At 37.5% G+C, this 18,090-nt stretch overlaps 5 protein-coding genes across 10 annotated transcripts; 2 read left to right on the top strand and 3 right to left on the bottom strand.

Annotated features, from left to right (window-relative positions):
- Positions 1-675: 675 nt before the first annotated feature.
- Positions 676-5,963, bottom strand: LOC107270325. Of its 4 annotated transcripts, none has more exons than XR_003060499.1 (10): positions 5,510-5,817; positions 4,814-5,082; positions 4,521-4,727; positions 3,879-4,433; positions 3,632-3,807; positions 3,467-3,551; positions 3,069-3,389; positions 2,262-2,988; positions 1,316-2,184; positions 676-1,238 (listed from the first exon to the last, which is right to left on the bottom strand). XR_003060499.1 is itself a non-coding variant. In XM_025087706.1 (10 exons), exons 3-10 carry the CDS (start codon positions 5,018-5,020, stop codon positions 1,916-1,918), a joined length of 2,547 nt encoding a protein of 848 aa, XP_024943474.1. In that variant the 5' UTR covers positions 5,021-5,082; positions 5,510-5,718; positions 5,827-5,963; the 3' UTR covers positions 676-1,915. The 4 variants fall into 4 exon arrangements, 3 of the variants coding, with proteins under 3 accessions (XP_024943474.1, XP_024943475.1, XP_024943476.1); XM_025087706.1 differs by adding an exon at positions 5,827-5,963 and having other exon boundaries at positions 676-2,184; positions 5,510-5,718; XM_025087707.1 differs by having other exon boundaries at positions 676-2,184; positions 5,470-5,817.
- A 214-nt stretch (positions 5,964-6,177) lies between these two features.
- Positions 6,178-8,164, bottom strand: LOC107270331 (mannose-1-phosphate guanyltransferase alpha). The gene is made up of 5 exons (XM_025087712.1): positions 8,028-8,164; positions 7,357-7,933; positions 6,998-7,274; positions 6,650-6,914; positions 6,178-6,581 (listed from the first exon to the last, which is right to left on the bottom strand). The coding sequence occupies exons 1-5, from the start codon at positions 8,065-8,067 to the stop codon at positions 6,481-6,483; spliced, it is 1,260 nt and encodes a 419-aa protein (XP_024943480.1). The 5' UTR covers positions 8,068-8,164; the 3' UTR covers positions 6,178-6,480.
- Positions 8,165-8,396: 232 nt separating this feature from the next.
- On the top strand, positions 8,397-10,564 carry LOC107270334 (mRNA export factor). 2 transcript variants are annotated; one of them, XM_015745264.2, is made up of 7 exons: positions 8,397-8,561; positions 8,708-8,986; positions 9,085-9,258; positions 9,328-9,399; positions 9,499-9,783; positions 9,854-10,048; positions 10,144-10,230. In XM_015745264.2, the coding sequence occupies exons 2-7, from the start codon at positions 8,729-8,731 to the stop codon at positions 10,228-10,230; spliced, it is 1,071 nt and encodes a 356-aa protein (XP_015600750.1). In that variant the 5' UTR covers positions 8,397-8,561; positions 8,708-8,728. The 2 variants fall into 2 exon arrangements, with proteins under 2 accessions (XP_015600750.1, XP_015600751.1); XM_015745265.1 differs by lacking the exon at positions 8,397-8,561 and having other exon boundaries at positions 8,729-8,986; positions 10,144-10,564.
- Positions 10,565-10,591: 27 nt separating this feature from the next.
- On the bottom strand, positions 10,592-12,164 carry LOC107270337 (dysbindin protein homolog). 2 transcript variants are annotated; one of them, XM_015745270.2, is made up of 5 exons: positions 11,917-12,164; positions 11,388-11,677; positions 11,114-11,269; positions 10,900-11,040; positions 10,592-10,831 (listed from the first exon to the last, which is right to left on the bottom strand). In XM_015745270.2, exons 1-5 carry the CDS (start codon positions 11,970-11,972, stop codon positions 10,746-10,748), a joined length of 729 nt encoding a protein of 242 aa, XP_015600756.1. In that variant the 5' UTR covers positions 11,973-12,164; the 3' UTR covers positions 10,592-10,745. The 2 variants fall into 2 exon arrangements, with proteins under 2 accessions (XP_015600756.1, XP_015600755.1); XM_015745269.2 differs by having other exon boundaries at positions 10,592-10,837; positions 11,917-12,160.
- A 694-nt stretch (positions 12,165-12,858) lies between these two features.
- LOC107270319 lies at positions 12,859-16,915 on the top strand. The gene is made up of 8 exons (XM_025087717.1): positions 12,859-12,996; positions 13,483-13,754; positions 13,798-13,988; positions 14,108-14,658; positions 14,740-15,513; positions 15,614-15,824; positions 15,976-16,176; positions 16,260-16,915. Exons 1-8 carry the CDS (start codon positions 12,859-12,861, stop codon positions 16,913-16,915), a joined length of 2,994 nt encoding a protein of 997 aa, XP_024943485.1.
- Positions 16,916-18,090: the final 1,175 nt, after the last annotated feature.

The raw sequence follows: 18,090 nt of genomic DNA, 5'->3' as shown, positions 1-18,090 counted from the left end.
GGATTGTGACAGAAATTTGTTAATATTTAAATCTATATCGTCCAACCAAATGTACCTTCCTTGCATCGACTTGTCGCGATGCTACAGGAACCGATTTACGTTGTTAAAACGCGACGATAGCAATGTGGAAACTGCTCTCTCCTTGACACTTTCCCCAGAGAATCTTGTGTCGTTGGGGTTGCGCACGCACGTGTACGCATAGTATATACACAAGTTGTAGATCAACGTAGATATGGCGCCCGCGCACTTCTTCCACGTCATTATACCACTGGCAGACCCTTTACGCACATTGCTACACATCGAACGTGACTATGTAGTATATAAGCTTTATGTGCATGCATTACTTTGACTTGACTCGGCGCAATGGGTTCTGCGTGATCCGGGATGATCGAATCGCTACGCTGAAACGAAGTGCGTTGGGGATTGAATGGAGCGTTCTGCTTATTGAATAAAACGATGACGGGTGCGTACGTGTGCGCACCATGTGTTACTTTGTCAGCAAGTTTTCTGTGGAACGACCATTCTGTTTGTCGGATGTATCGGTGATTGAAGAGGGTCAAATTCCAGACTGTTATCGTTCATATGTTTCCACAAAGAAAAAATGGCAGATTGTATTACCCTGCACCATTTGACGATGTAACAATTTATTTATGACAACATTGGGTATTGAAAATGTTCAAGAAAATCAAACAACTTTATTGAAATATATATCTGGGAAATTAAATAGTTGATAGACAATTTCGATATTAGTGATGTTGTCAAAATTTTTAAATTCTCATCATATTCTTTTATTTTGATCCTAATTGTTTCGCGTGAGCATGGTTACGTTATGGATAGACAATGCAAGATAACATGTCAAGGGCTGTATTGTCAGTGTCGAGGTGACAATGGGATTTCCCGATTGCCTATAAATCTTGTTCATACCGTCCGGAAGCCAGGATTGGTCCTGGGGAGGATTCTAATCAATAGTCAATACCCACAGGACGTGGATGAGTGCATCCTGTGGGATAGGAACGTGTGGTACATGTATGTACAGATAGGTAGAGCCGTGACATATGTAGGTGGAACTTAGCGAATGCGGTGACTGATAGTACTTGGTGCTAAATCACTGGTTTTTTGTGGCAGAAGAACCCGATTGGACGAGAATGAATTCCATTCAGTAGGGAAGAAACTCCTCTATTACAGAGGAATGAGATCCAACTTTATTCAACCCAAGCAATATCCTTCTGTGGTAATACCTGTGGGCAGCCATTGGTGATATTGAAGTATTTCTTTGTGAGCCATGTATTTACAAAGATACGAAAAAAGGTAGTACCAAGACTTTGTTGTTGTCATTGTTTTTCTTAAATAGCAGAGTACATTAATTCGTTAAATACAACGGGAAATTAGGTAAATGTAGCTAGAATATTATCAGTACAGTTGGCAGCGAGAAGACAATGGTACGGGGATCTTATTGTCCAGGAAATACTGTGTAGGTTGCCAGAACTTTCCGAGTTCTGGTAGCTTTGCCAAAAACGACAACCGGCTTTCTTTGGATCCCGTATCATAATCTTGTTTCTTCGTTGTTTCGTGGTTTAACTTTATGCTTTCCATACTGTGAAAATGTCCAAGTTATCAGTCGAGGAATCTCTGAACGAGACACAGTTCTACGTAGAACCTTGTATCATACGACTCCGTGCATATTGGCACGAATATAAGGCACTGGAATTCGTACTAGTATAGTCATGCTCTAGGATATTTTCTTATCCAGGCACAAGTTTAGAATATTTTCCTTACTAGGTATACTCTAAGAAATGTTGTGCTTCAAAGAATATTCCGTCATAGTTTACGAGAGTCTTTATTGAGCACCAGTGCTCAATTCGGGCTCTTTATCAATATTAAATAACTTTTAAATAAATGTTAGTGGAACTGAAATTCACAGTTTTGTCTCGTGCTTCACCTTAGCCCTGAGTAATTGATTCGATCGAGGCACACCATAGGTACTACTCAAAAAACAACCAGGTGAACTTATGACCCTGCTGTCGGTGGATTCTGGAGTTGGATTGGGAGGATCCACCGTCTCGTTATTATCAAATGCGTATCGCCTCTGTCGACTTTCTTCGTGACTATGAACATGATTGTTCTTTGCTCTTATCTGCAATTCAGAATCCGTCTCTTCCTCGTTATCCGCGCTATCCACATCTCCTGCGTAAAACATAAATTAGATGAATTATGTGTTTTAATAACACATTCCTTACTTTACAATTTAATTTTTCACTTACCGTCCGAACTATTAGTAGAGGGTAGGTAGAAACGAGATTGCGGAGGTTTATTACTACCACCACGACGTTCCCTCTCTCTTCCTAAGTTACCAGAATTATTGTATTTGAACTCTCGTGGGAGAGTGTAACTCCGGGGCAAGGATACTTGACTACCCTCCATGTCGCTGACTTCGCCCTCGCCCTTAGAACTTTCCTCCTCGCCATTATGACTCGACCGTAGTCTGTGACTCAGGTGACTCGGAGGAGTCCAATGTGGATAATGATGAGGAAGGCACCGGGGCGCTAATAGAATTTCTGGTGTTTCTGCTCTTTCCCTCTGCGGCACCTTCCAGAGGTTAGAAGGATGAGAATTGGGATAGTAAGGTGAGGCTGGGGGAGGTGGTAGTAAACAGTGCATCTTGACTGGCGGCCAAGAGGATAAAGTGATTCCACCATTGGTGTCAGGTAATGAAGGTGGCGATGGGGATAGCGGAGAACTAGGAGAAGTGTGGAGCTTTGTATTCGGGGGTGGTTGCTGATTGGATGCTGACGGTGAAGAGGAAAATGACGACGTTGAAGCCGAAGGTGGTGGAACGAGCTTTCCTTCTTTTATTTCCTCCTGAATTGCTCGCAATTCTCGCAGCTGTTGCTGCTTCTTCTCTCGTAGTTTCTCGTGGATTAGATTCACGCTAAGACACCCACCGACGCCGACCTCCACTTCGTTCCTTTGTCCATTCGCATCCTCAACCTATTGTCATATATCATTAAGATTATCCAGAAGTACATTTCGCATGATCTAACAATTTTTATGATTGTATATGCTCTTACTTGAGGTATTGCGGTTGTACATGGTGGCCTTCTCCAAAATGGTATCAGTTGTCGCGAACCACCGCTGCCATTCAGTCGTTGTCTCGGGTCTCCTGTAGGTGTTATGGTTAAAGATGTTGCCTGCGGTTGGGGTGGTGGTGGAGGTACGAAGGTTGTGGGTTTCTTTTTTTTTCGATTCGGATTCGTAACTGCAGGATTTGCAAAACGGCAATTGAATACTCCTGGTATACCGCCATTACTCAGTTTCACTCTTCGCATTCCCATATTCATTCCGACTTTCTTCTCCTCGTTGTAATCTATCTGTTTCTCTTCTACAGCATCCTGACGTGACATAGTAAATGTCAAATGACTGAGGTGACACCAAAAATGAACTGTTTGAGTTTCATGTTCCTACAGACCTGCTTGGACAAAGTAGTGACAACGTTTGTCGTATTCATTCGTCCACCGGCTTCATACCTGAGTCTTCTTACGTGAAAAAATCTGCTAAGTTGAAAATATTTTATCATCTGATAAATTAAAAAAGTACTGTACAAGTGACGTGTGGTACATTAATAAGTACTTGCCTATAATAAAGTCCCATGAAGAAGAGTCCGCCAAAAAATAAAGCTAAAAGCGTTAGAGCAAGAGTAACCGGATGTGGATGATGTGACAGGGGATGCAAATCGTTTTTATGAACTCCAGCCGCCCACACGCCCACCAGTAGACTATTCTCCAAGAACATTACTGTGTAGAAAATCACCTGGAATGTTAAAACGGAATAGTAGATGGCGTTCATTGACATCTGGCTAATGGTCCACATGTTCTACCAACCATTTTCTGTCGGTGATTAGTTTCATGAAGATTGACGTATGCAAATACGTAAACGAAGGCAAGGAGGGACGCAAGAAAGGCCTTTCTTGGAAGTGGTAAGCCTTCTCCACCGTGAAATAATCCATCAGGAGTCAGCAATAACCACGTAAACATGGATAACCAATGAAGTGCTAATACAATCAGTAACCACTGGCTACCATAAACTGATGCATACGCAACCAGAGCACCAACGCGGGCACTTACTGTTCCTAATCTCCAAACTAACTGTGCTAGTACACCTAGCCATGTGAGTACTAAGCGTTCTAAATTTCTGAGACGTGCAGCACCCTTACTAAAACTGGCCACTGCCCAGCATACACTCCATAGAGACAAACCAGCAGACACGGCTGTTAATTCAGCTAATTTTCCACTTTCTCTGGTATCTCCTTTAGATCCTATCTCTCCATGTTCATTCTCGTCAGTGATTCCAGTTGATAACAGGTACAATTGCAGAAGAAGCATTGGAGCTGCTTCACAAAATGCGTGAATAAGCCTTAGTACACAAAGTTCCCTGACCTGTGTAATTTTAATAAACGTATATATTTAGATATAAAGTTAATGTAGTATGAAGTTAATTATAAGAGTCCTTATTAGGTTTTTTACCTCGTGCTTAACGTAGGCCAAATCAACAGGAATGAACAATTTAAAGTATCTCCACAAAACTCCAACTTGGGTTGAGTGAAGTAATAATATACATCCAATTACCCAACCATTTGCTTTCTTTTCTTGATTAGAATTACACCCAGTAGTGATAGTATTTCCACGGAATTGTCCTCTGGCACCCCAAAGATACCATCGTACACTGACCACCTGATAAGAAACAGATGATATAATATTTGTCCATTATATATCATGTAATATAACAAATATATTTTTGTACAAAACTCTTTCCTCACCTGTGATATAACAAGCGAAGTTACAACAAGAGTAATAGTCAATGGAAAGAAAGCAGGTGGTGCTGTAGGGTGATGAGCAAGAGCATACCCCATAGCAAGGTCAAAAACAACATCACAAAAATAGGAAGCCAGTGATATTATATTGAACAATACATCGCACAGAGGAAGGAATTCGTGCTGATGCTGTTGTTGCTGATGCTGGGCCATAATGGGCCTCTGTTGCCCATTTGGACCACCCAGCACCCTCTTACTATCTGACCAATCTCAGCCTGTAATAAAAAATTTCAAACGAATAATCTTATGACGGAATTTCAAAAATAATAAATAATAGTAACAACAAAATAACAAAAAACAGTACAAATTTAATCGCTCATCGTATTGAAAAATAATTAGTAAAAATTTCTAAACTAAAATCAAAGTATGTATTTTTCGTAGCGTAAAAATTTAATATCGGCATTAAAAAATGTATATGAATACCATCCACCTATAGGACAAAAAACAAGGTGCGGTGAGAACTTCAGACATTCCAAACCCTCCACCTGAGTTATACATATTATTTCTCTCCTCTGTTTCTGCTTTGTGGTCATAAGACGAAACGGGGAATTCCCGATTTCTATGAATTCGCAAAGTCCTAACAACATGCGCAGAATACAAACCAAGTTGGCACACGGCGTGGGACAGTCAGATAGCACTTACCGCATTCCTCACATGTCATTGGCGAGTGATCACAAAAGTGACATTCTTAACCTGGATGCTGCGCTGGTCGACCTGGACCAGCTCAGGAATGCGTGGAATTTCTTCCAGAAATTGTTGTCGCAGCGCACGAAAAATAATGCGAAAATTTTCACCACTATCTTATCGACTATTTCACGCAGAACCTATTAACATTTTACACGATCACCATTCTGCAAATGTGAATAACTGTCGTGAGAGAATATCAGTCTTCTCTCTACCTGTTGATTCGTAGCCGCTATTTTACCACAGTATCTACTCTACTACATGGGGCTGCATACCTGATTTACACGGTAGTGACGCCACCGAGGAACGTGAAAACTTCTTATTCTCTCACGGTAATTTCACCTGCCAAGGTGGCTGCAGGTAATGGTCCTTGACAGTACCTGACGAGCCATGATAATTCATTGAATTTCACTCAGAGACTGGTAAATGGGTATTCATTGTGCAGATTAATTATTAATAGATAATTAATTGTTAGTAAAGCAGAACTAAGATTTAATTGCTTGAATTATATTAAAGCATATCATGTACCACTATACTAAACAACATTGATGATAGTGCTGGGATGGAAACAACTACATAATATCTGGGTGTGAGAATCCTTGCATTTTGATATAAACGAGAGCAACTTTCGATAAAGTATCGTTTATAATTAAACAATTACACCATTATATGGATGTATAAAAATGCATGATTCTACAACAGTGCATACGAATTTTGTGCGCGATTGACGCCTCGACACTTGGAAAGTCACCGTATAAATAAACCATGTATACATATGTATATATATGTACAAAATTAGTACTAGAAAAATTATTAAAACTATACATGTTTCAAGTTGAATCGATGCTGTCAAGATTAATAAAGTCATCCGTAAATTTCTATTATTGCACTTCTTCAGGACATTCTTCTTCTTCCTCCTCGCTCAGTGTTTAGAGAATAATCTCGTTTTTAAAGTTTCTTGTAAGTTCTTTGTGCGGTAGGACAATGGAGTTCAAAAGAATCTTTTCCGCCGCCAAAGTTACGCTCGTACCTAAGATACAATGAGAATTTACGATACTAGTTAAGTTATAAAGTACCATGAAAATGTCAGTTTCTCACCAAGAATTGTGATGGAGGGATTCAATTTGCCATTGGTATTGAATAATGGGGGATTTTCCATTTTTGCAAATGGTTTGTCAGGATTTGGATCACACGGCGTACCTTCTACTCGTGCCCATTCTCCTACTTTACTGTTTCTGCCCATGATACTGTGTAACACAATTGTATGTGCTTGTATTTGGGCATTGGCCAGCACAATGGATTCAAATATTCTTACTCCAGCACCGATTACAGCATTGGAGCCTATACTAACGTTTGGACCCAACTATAATTAAAAAAAAAAGAGATTATAGTTAATTTGTGCGAAAAATATATACACTCTGATTTGCTGTATATTGTGTACTATACCACAGCAGTGGGATGAATTGTTGCAGAGGGATGAATATGCACATCCCCAATAATGTGACATGGACCGTCCGGAGCAGGGGCAAGTCGCTCTGATTGTTTTAATCGATATAGTGATAAATAATGTCGATTTGCATATATTGCAGATCCAGCAGTTTTCACTTGAGACCACCAATTTGTAACTGGGAGTGCAAATAATCGACCTGTTCCTGCCAGTCTTGTTAATATATCTTGTTCTAGGGCAATGTGTGCAGGATCTTTACCATTGCCGTTTAGCTGCCTGTAAGAGTGAAATGTTATTTTTTACAATGCTATATCATAGCGTATTAAAACTGCAGGATACGCTTAAGTGAAACACATACATAAAATTTTCATGCTGTTGAGCAGCATAAAAAACATCGGCCATTGTTTGAAAAATGTCTGGTGAAGCTATATACACTCCACAGTTAATTAAAGTGGAAACAACAGTTGACGGTTTCTCTACATAATGGGCTACTTCACCATCCTTGCCCAGAACCAAACAACCATAATTTATAGATTGTTGCCTTGTAGCCTCAGTAGCCATTATTGTCAACAATGCATCTTTACTTTTATGAAATTCAACCATTTCTTGAAGAGGAAAATCAGCACAAACATCTCCATTCATGACAAAAAAATATTTTGGAGCTCCAGCACGAATTTGATCACGGAAATGATACATGCCACCTGCTGTTCCTAGAGGAGTAAACTCCTGCAGGTAACGGATACTTAGTCCATAAGTATTAGTCATTTCTTCTACAAACTGTCGCAAGTCATTAGCAGAATATGAACCAATTATTAAAACTTCGCTAAGATTAGGCACTTTTGCACAAGCTTCAATATGATGTTGTATCATTGGTAGACCTGCTACTGGAAATAATGGTTTTGGAACATCTAAAGATAGTGGACGGAACCTGGTCCCTGCAAATAAAACAAAGATATGTTTATAGCTCAGTCATTAGCTAAGGTAGGTAATGTATTAGATTATTTATTTTCCTATAGTACAATGACTCACCTTTCAAGGGACCACCAATAAGAATGACAGCTTTCAACATTTTTTTACTATTTCGAGTAAAAGTTATTAAACTACTATATTCGTCGTTAATCTGATTCAACTTATCAGGATTACGTTTGATTTGACACGTACGTCTTTCGACACGTCAAGTAAACAAAGTTCGTTGCTGCAAACTATATAGAAGGTCTGTGCTATCTTTCGCAGGAATTTTGATGCTGCGACACCTATTAAAGGAAAATGTCTTTCAATTTTCTCCCTATGATATCGATGGAAAAAGACCAAATTCAGTACCATTACATGACGCTTAAAAACTTGTATATGCAGTTCAAGCTGCTACTCTACTATGGGATGCAATGAATGTAGTAGCAAATCAGCCTAGACATATACCTACATATGTGTCTATCCAATACAATTTCGCTTTACGGAGCCACGCTTAATTAATAGAACGGACTTCAAAGCTATTTTAATTGATTAGAAATAAATTACGTTGTTACAGTTCATGAAACGTATAGTGAAATTTGGTACATAAGGAAGGTAAGCAATTCTTGAGTAATTTTGTTGTGCAGTGTTTAAAGTTTGTATAGCCAATCGTCTAACGTACGTATCGCATAGCTAACCTATATGATATGAATATTTTGCTTATCGATAAGGAATTAATATATAAAAACATTAATTTGTAGGTGAAGTAAAACATTTTCAAGATGTTTAATCAAAGCGGAACTTTGGGAACAGGAGCTTCAACTACTTCAAATCCTATGAAGGATTTTGAAGTGGTTTCACCTCCTGATGATTCTGTATCCAGTTTGGCTTTTAGCCCTGCATCTATTCCGCAAAATTTTTTGGTCGCTGGCTCTTGGGACTGTAACGTTCGTTGTTGGGAAGTAGAACAATCTGGGAAAACAGTCCCTAAATCTATGCAAAACATGGGAGGACCTATTTTAGATGTTTGTTGGAGCGATGTAAGTGTACTTTTTATTTTTGTTTTATTATCGCTAATATTCCTTCGCATGTATTTGCAATGAATAACATTGGATTATAATATTTTTTTTTGGAATAGGATGGTACAAAAGTTTTTATGGCTTCCTGTGACAAAATGGTTAAATGCTGGGATTTAGCTTCTAATCAAAGCGTTCAAGTAGCAGCACATGATGCTCCTGTAAAAACTTGTCACTGGGTAAAAGGTTCGAATTATTCCTGCCTTATGACAGGATCGTGGGACAAAACTCTAAAGGTAGTTAGCAATAAAGTATTTATAAATTCTATATATTATATATTATAAAACATCATTTTGCTTACATAGTTCTGGGATACACGTAGTCCAAATCCCATGATGACTATCAATCTTCCTGAGAGGTGTTATTGTGCTGATGTGGTATGTTTAATAACAGCATATTGAAACATTCTATCATAAATCTTAATATAAGTATTATAATGTGTATAATGTGTATAATGTGTGAACAATTATTATTAGGACTATCCCATGGCAGTAGTTGGGACAGCAGGACGTGGTTTAATTGTATACCAACTAGAAGGAACTCCACAGGAGTACAAACGAATTGAATCACCATTAAAATTCCAACATCGTTGTGTCGCTATTTTTAGAGATAAGAAAAAATCTCCAACAGGATATGCTCTTGGAAGTGTTGAAGGAAGAGTTGCTATTCAATATGTTAATCCAGCGAATCCTAAGGATAATTTCACCTTCAAATGTCATCGATCGAATGGAGCGCCTAACGGCTATCAAGATATTTATGCGGTATTCTTGTTAACCAGTAATGAAAATATTAAAATAAATCACTATTAAACAAATGGTTATTATCTCACAGGTAAATGACATAGCGTTCCATCCTGTTCATGGTACCTTGGCAACTGTTGGAAGTGATGGCACATTCAGTTTCTGGGATAAAGACGCTCGTACAAAATTGAAACCATCAGAACCAATGGAACAATCAATAACACGTTGCTGCTTTAATCACAATGGCCAGATTTTTGCCTATTCCGTTTCCTATGATTGGTCAAAGGTACATTAGTTTATATCTACGCGTCATCTGCGTTAAGTTTTAATATCAATCGCTGAGAGTGCTTAATATTATTTTATGTCCATTATGTATCACAGGGCCATGAGTTTTACAATCCTATGAAGAAGAATTACATCTTCTTAAGATCCTGTTATGATGAATTAAAACCAAGAAGTCCTTCGTAAGGATTGACAACAAAATTTATCATTTTCGCATTGAAGCAAAGGTTCAGCGTAATTAATACTATAAGCCACTCTTTTTCATTCCTATGCAATGTATTGGTCATTTTTATACTATCGTCTATGGTATCAGCTTAGTTTTCAGTGACAGAATTAATTTATAAATCCATACCGCATCACGTGACTCTGCAAAGAAACTGTGCATAGGTACATTATTTGTATGTGTGTACAATCGATGCACCTTCCATCGATGAACCTTTTGTACTATGTACAAGTGAAATATTCATGTAATTTTTATTATAAGAGCAACGTGTAAATAATAAAGTATTGTCATTTCATAGATTTAGTAATGAATACAAATACCAAATCATTTCAGCCTTGAGCTTTATTCGAGATAATATTAAAATAATACACGATTTAATGCTAGTAACAATTACATTTTCCATTCATAATGGAAAGTGAGTTAAACTCAATGAATATTCTGGCACTTTTCATTGAACTTTTTGAAGCTAGTTCATCGTTTAACTTTTTAGAAATTCGTCCAAGTCTGATGAGTCTGCAACATCTAAATCAACTTCTTCCAATGATGGACCTTTCTGGAACGTTCCTAATTCTGCACCAATTAATAACATTAAATTCAAATATTTAATATAAGAATTGAATAGTTCTACATACTGGGTATAATTCCTGTTGTTTTGTATTCTTCCAGTTCCTTTTTAAAAGCTTCCTCAAATGTTTCCTGCCGTTCTTTTAGAATTTGTTGTTGCTTCAATTCATGCTGCAAAACTTTCTCAGAATGCTTTCCTGCTAGCTTTGCTAATAGATCAGAGAATTAATGTCATAGAGATTATTCTTTTAACAATGTACATGCCATTACATTGTAGTATACCTCTTGTAGAATCGAGTTCAGATAACTTTTTCTCTTTATATAAGGCTAGCTGAAATCTGTGATCTAGTTGTCTACTTTGTAAGTCCAAAGTTTCATTCAAGTCTTGCAGTTGGAATAAAGATGTTTCAACTTCTTCAAACAGTTCCTGGAGTGTTCCTAAAATATATCTATTGCAATTTCGAAACTGATTTTCATTTACTGATAATACATATATGGATCACATGCTGGATACCATAATAACATTGGCAGAAATTATTATAATATATAATAATACCTATTTGATCCATAAGGTTTTGGATATCGTTGTTTATTTTGGGTATAGCAGCCAAGGTATTGTTTAACTGGGTAACATTGTTCCATTCATATTCCAATTGGTCATGAATACTTGCAATGAGAGCATCAGCTTGTTGAGCTTTTTCTGCATTTTCTTCTGCAAGCTCATGCAGTTCATTCCATCTCATTTGAAAGTGATGTAAAACATCAGCACCAGCATTATAGTTGACATTTCTAATATTGGTCAATTTTTTAGGTTTGGAACTTTCAGCGACCGATAAGCCTCTTATACTGAAACATGGTTAACAATCCATTATAAGACTTCACTAATAACTTGCTTGTATCATTTCATGTAACTTACAAAGATTGTAAAACAAAAAATGGCAAATCAGCTTGTTAATAAATCTATCAACATAATACTGACAAACAGATAACAATGAAACTCTGACATTAGCATGATATATTTAAAAAGAAAAATCCTAATTTTTCCTAGCAAGTGGACAACGAAAAATTAATTTTTCTTTAATTACCTAGCAGATATACCTTCTTGTACAGATTGAAACTTGTTACGTAGCGTGCCGAACATTTTAATGTTTACATGAACATATAACACAGTAAAACCCTATTTTTATATTATACGACTATTATCTATTATGACATTTTGCCAGCATTAACTTTCCTTCCTTCCTTTCCTTATGGCTGTATCCCCAATGGGGGGCATGTGCCAGTAACTGGTCCTAATAATCAAGGTTGGAAGTTCGACACTAGATGGCGATGTACCTTGCGAGACGGGCCTTATTCAACTCTGCGTGAGGGACCTACAAAGTTTATACACCGATTCCGAACAGTGTTAGGCGAAATCCGTATAAATACTCACTTAAGTTTTCATATGAAAACCCATTGGTGAATGCCGCTGGAAGCTGGGCGCGGACCTCCTACCTTTCGGTCGTGAATCCGCTACCCTATCCACTGGGCTACAGCCGCCCCAGCATTAACTTTATTTTGTAAGGTTCCCTTCCTTTCCTTATGGCTGACTCCTCCAATTTTTGTAAGGTTAAGACGGTCATTATCCGCGTAATATAGTATATCAACCTTTAAACATTTAAAAAAGGTCCACTAGCCCTCTATGATCTAAACTGCATAAATATTGCTGGACTAAATGATCATAGTTTATGATTTGCTCCAGTATGCAGGCGCCAAACGGTAAAAACTGGCGGTTAAAATAAAACATTCTCCTGTTATTGTAACATTCATTCTAAAAATTCGAAATTCAATACCGATTTTTTCAGTACAATCGACCGTCAAATTTTTTCTGTCACACATTCATTTGATTGATCTGCAAGAAGACTAAGATTAATAAATCCGAGATTGACAGCGAAATTTAAGCGTTGCAAACAATTCGGAAATTATTTAATCATCAAACCATCGTATTACTTATATAGTAGTTTTCGACGATATACGATGATCGGATAATGATATCTTCCACTTCGTCCTATGACGATGACCTTCTGAACAGCGCTTACGCGAATATCGGCCTAATCGCAGACAGAGCCTGGGCTGCCGATCAAGACGATTCCTTCCGAAAGCTGAACCATACCTTGTGGGTTCAGGTAGGATCTCTCTTTTATGTAGAGGGTGAGTTAGCGCTCTACATTTCCCACTGATCAAATTTATCCTCTTGTGATAAAGGGAAGTGACGCTAAATTCTGCTAGTGTATCGATACTTTATACAGAGAAAAATTCACATTTGTATACAAATTTCTACGGATACTTAAATGATTAATAATATATTACAAAAGATTATTTATAGCAGAGCGCGTTCGTATATTTGCTATCTCAGAAAATTATATACCGTATAAGAATAACATCTTTATTAAATGTCCACGATACAGTAGAAATAAAAGTAACCATACTTTCACCGAATTAGAAATAAGTTATATTAAATTCCAGAAAACTGATTTCAAAGAAGCTTGCACTAGAGTGTCTAATGGGTACTGAGCTCAGCTCAAATTAACAGTGATCAGAACTTTAATTAAATCTTATATCTACGCAGCTTCTTTCGTCAGGTTACTCAAAAAAGTCTTAACTTCCGGTAGAACTGTAAGCTGACTGGAACATATCAGGATAGTGGTTATTATCGGTCCAGACGAGTACGTGATATCATCCCTGGATCCTGGCTAGCTCACTATGGAAATTACGAGTACGACGAGGAACGTGAAAAGCTGTACAAACAGGATAACAAACCACCGGATATCAGAGTTGAAGATATTTACGTCTCCGACGTTGCCGAACCATGGATGCTGGAAGAAGTGGAAAAACACTTCACCCGGTTAAATAATCGGACGCCAATATTGCCAGAAAATGAACTGTGGGCACTTTAAAATTGAAAAACAAAAACTGTAATTTCCATAAACCGTTTTATATACTTCCCATAGGCCCACAACAGAGGATACATTACCAGTGAGTACCGAATGGCTGGAACAGACAAATTGGGATAACATTCTCCAACAACGTTATCCTAATTTGAAAGCAGTATTGTCAAGGAAGAATAAAAACAGAAAAGATTCTACATCCACTGAGTTGTTTGACAGGCAAGCAAGGGGTACGCACTGATCCATAAAGTATTAATTTTATTACCGATCCATGCAAAATAGCTTTGCGATATTTTATCGCCATGAATAAAAAATGCGTTAACTAAAAGAACGTTGACACAAATTATAGAATTATACGAGAAAAATATTCGCCCGGAGGATTATGAAAAATATGTTCCACCACGCTACACCGTCGACACAGTAGCTGAGATGCATCTAGAATTGCGTATTACGTGTGAAATAGTTCGTGACCTATGGAATTCAATGAAGCCTCACGAGTACCTTAATTCCGATCTCCGGAATCAAAAGCGTGAATACTGCAAACCGCAACAGCATCCACAAATCCAATACCAAAGTTACAACCGGAAACAACAGCAGCATCTACAGGCTAACCAGCATCAACGTCTGCAATGCAATGTGCAGCAACCTTTATTACTGAGACCACCACATCAGGCATCATGCTGCGAAACAATTGGTCTAGCACGTAGAGCCGTACCGCCAGTCTTAAGTGCAGAGGTACCTGAATTTTTTCCAAAAGGACCTGGACCATTTGCCAATGGTCATCAGGAACATACGGGACCATTGCAGTTCTTTCCGTCGTCCAGCGAGAGAAGTTATCAGGATGAATTGTTCCCTTATAACAGAGGCTGTGTGCCAAGCAACTCTAGAAAATTATATCAGGTAATCAATGCCGTTTAATTAGTAATGAGATAACAATTTATTAAATGATATTTAGAGAAAAATTCATATTTTACTTGGTAGAATCCCAGTGTACCCATGGCGTCATCCACGCATACCAGTAACATTATGCGAAGTCAGCAACAGTGGATTCAAAGAGCTTATCATCCTCTGCAACTTCATGTTCCTGTTTGTCCAACCCAACCATTATGCCCCATGATGCAACCACTATGCCCAACGATGATGCAACGTCCTCTGTTGGTGCAGGAAAAATTTCTATCCTCGAGTCACGTCACCTCTGCACCTATTCCTGTTTATCAAAGGCCATCCGAGCTTTACCAGGATCCATCCCAGAGACGTAAGAATCACGGGGTCGATTTCAATAACTTGATTCTGTTGACAAAAAATGCAGTGAAGGCCCGAAGAAGCCAATCGAAAAATTCTCAACAAAATTCCACTTACGCATTGGAGAGTAAACGGTCCAGTTTGAAATCTGAGACGAGTGTTTTTCAATGGGTGGATAAAGGTTATCCCAAGAAACGCAGAGAACTTACTCCATTGGATACGGTATCCTTAGAGCTCAGGGACACTGAAATGACTTTGGAATTTTCAAAAAAAATTTCAGATAAATTTGAATCACATGATACAGACTCCGCGATGGCGGAAGAAGATACAATGATTAAATTTTCGGAAAATGACGTACCGTTAAAAAAACGGTTATACAGAGATGTATTAACAAATTCGTCAACCAGTGGAGTCATGTTGGATAACGTGTTTGATAAAAAATATGATGAGTTAGAACAACAAGCTATGGAACAGTATAGAATATCTGAAGAATGTTTAGCTCTTAGATATCAGGTAAGTTTGACTTTATTTTGAATTTAAGAATTATTTAGACCATAACCCTAGTCTTTTGTCTGTCAAAATTTTAAATATTTCCAACGTGTGTGAAATCTAGGAGTTGGAGCGTCAGGCACTGGAGCAATATAGAAAAGGTGATAATAGCGTTGGAAGTACTATCAGCAATCAAGAATTGGCATCATCGAAAATTATTCAGCATAGTCAGGTTCGAGAAGTATCCGAGGAGAAGGAATGCATTGGTGGCCATAAGTGTTCGGGATTCGGGCAATGCAGTCCCGTGAAAGAAACTTCAAGTAAAAAAGAAAAAGGTTACAGTCTAGAAAATGTCCGAACAGAGTATTATAGAACGTTTAATTTCTTTAATATTAATATTTGCGTAAGCTTTGCAATGAATTAGTAAAAAAAAAATCGAGATTGGTCGTTCAATGATGCAACTTTAAAGAAACATATATCCGCAAGGTACCCCCGTGCCTCGTCGAATAACGATTCTGAGACCAGAAAATAAGCCTGGAACTAGCAGTAGAGCTGAGAGGAGTATCATTGAAAAAAGTGCCAAACCAGCAGCAATCACCAAGAGTCTAACGAAATTGAACGAAAAACTTTGCGGAGATTCGAAAAACACAATTAAGGGTGCATCAGGCGATAAAATTGAGAAAACTGGTATATATAATTAAAAGATACTGGTATATTTCATTATAAAGAAGTAGGAAGTGCCTTTGATTTTCAATTAACTTTATTTGCAGTTCAAGCACTACCCAAAAGGCGTCTGATACTGATGTCACCCTTAAAGAAAGAATCAGGGCCCAGGCTGATGAAAATGGCGGACTTGAATGACACCTCCAGTCTTCGACCGATCGACAGACACGTTTCGAATGTTTATAGAAAGGCGGAAGCGATGAAAACCGGATGTGGAGATGAGAAGGTCACGTTGCTTCGATCATCTGGAGAGGAAGGTATCCGAAAACACTTTATTCTAGCCAACGAAGAATTAATGGATGGTTATCCGGAAAGTTTGGCCGTGCAATTTTTCGAGCAGGAAGATGGATTTTGCCTGACGACGGAACAGCACCAAGAAAGCATTCAGCGACTAGCAAGTTCTTTCCTCTCGACAATATCCCGACGTATCGCAAAGAATGACAGGCAGGACCAAAAGTTTCAGAGAGGTCGAGAGCAATTGGGAAATGAAAAAATGTATGCAATCTGTGTACTGTCGTCTAAATCATTTGTGAGGAAGTTGAGGTTAAAATTATTTTGGAATGAAAATTTTTGGAAAAATTGTCCAAAAAAACAGCCGTTAACACTTTTAACTCTATGTAATCATGTACCTGGTTGTGACGTTGTTATGTCCAAGAATTATATTCGTGGAATTTCGTATTTCTCAGCGAAAAAATTTCCATGAGAAAATGCAATAGCATTCTTGGTAAACAATTGATTGCTGGGTTCGATACTTCAGAATTTTCTTTCATGTTGAGTGTACTTATACACTATAGATATATCGTATAAATGGATCTTTGTAGAATGGAAGATTATACACGGTAGTCCGTTCGGTCGTTTATTATCGTGGGCTGTTCGGAATAGAGAAAAGGAGATCAAAATAATGATGGTAATTTAATATGGAGAAGAATTCGTAACGTGATTTCAACTACCATCCTACGGAAGATGGAAGTAAAATTGCAGAAATATGCGGCCACAGTAAAATTTCTGATGGAACAACAGTAATAGATTTTTTGTGTAATTTTTTTATTGACCAAGATCGTATTGAATTAATTAAATTGGCTTTTATAGCTTTTGTTCAATCTCAATTGACAAGCATTGTATCAGATTGTTGTTTATCAATACGTTTATTATTATCGTTGACTATTATATCGTTATCGTTATACCGTTAACTCTTTATGAAATATTTTGTTTGCAAAAAGTAATCATGCTACTGATATTACAAATAATGATTTTCATATATTGCGCTATGTAATTTCATTATTTGTGTATTAAATGTTTATCGAAATTTTCCAAAAAAAATTCCACCAACGAGTCGCGTAGCAACGAAATGTTCGATTGACATAATTATTTGATCATACAAATGATCTTTTCCGATTGCTGAGAATATTTGCGATAGGGTTGATATACAATATTTACATAGTGTTACAAACAAGTGTATACAATATAATTTATTGAAAAGTGTAAACTTGATTGACAGCTTTTTTTTACTGTCGCATTGAAAATATCTCTGAAAGAGAAAACAGTTTGCGTTTCTTATCGAAGATATCAATGTGTGCGATGCATCTTGAAAGGCCATTACGCAAAGTGCTTGTGTCGATGAATTCATGAAAAAATGATTAACTATGAACAGCGTTGCCGATTTTACGTTACGGAATTATGAAAATTTATAGTTTTGTAAAAAAAAAGATCAATTTATTTTCCGCTAAAATATTTTATTTGCGTCGCAACGTAACTTGCTGACGATTAATTGAATCGTGATAATAAATGACAATTGTAATAATAAAATTTTTAAAGAAAATATTAATTTTATATTTTTAAGATACGCATTAATTATACATATCGTTTTGTTCAATTCAG

This window comes from Cephus cinctus, unplaced genomic scaffold (genome assembly GCF_000341935.2).
Source record: "Cephus cinctus unplaced genomic scaffold, Ccin1 Ccin1_scaffold0727, whole genome shotgun sequence".
Classification (NCBI taxonomy): Eukaryota; Metazoa; Arthropoda; class Insecta; order Hymenoptera; family Cephidae; genus Cephus; species Cephus cinctus.
This window is presented reverse-complemented; position numbering and strand designations above follow the sequence as displayed.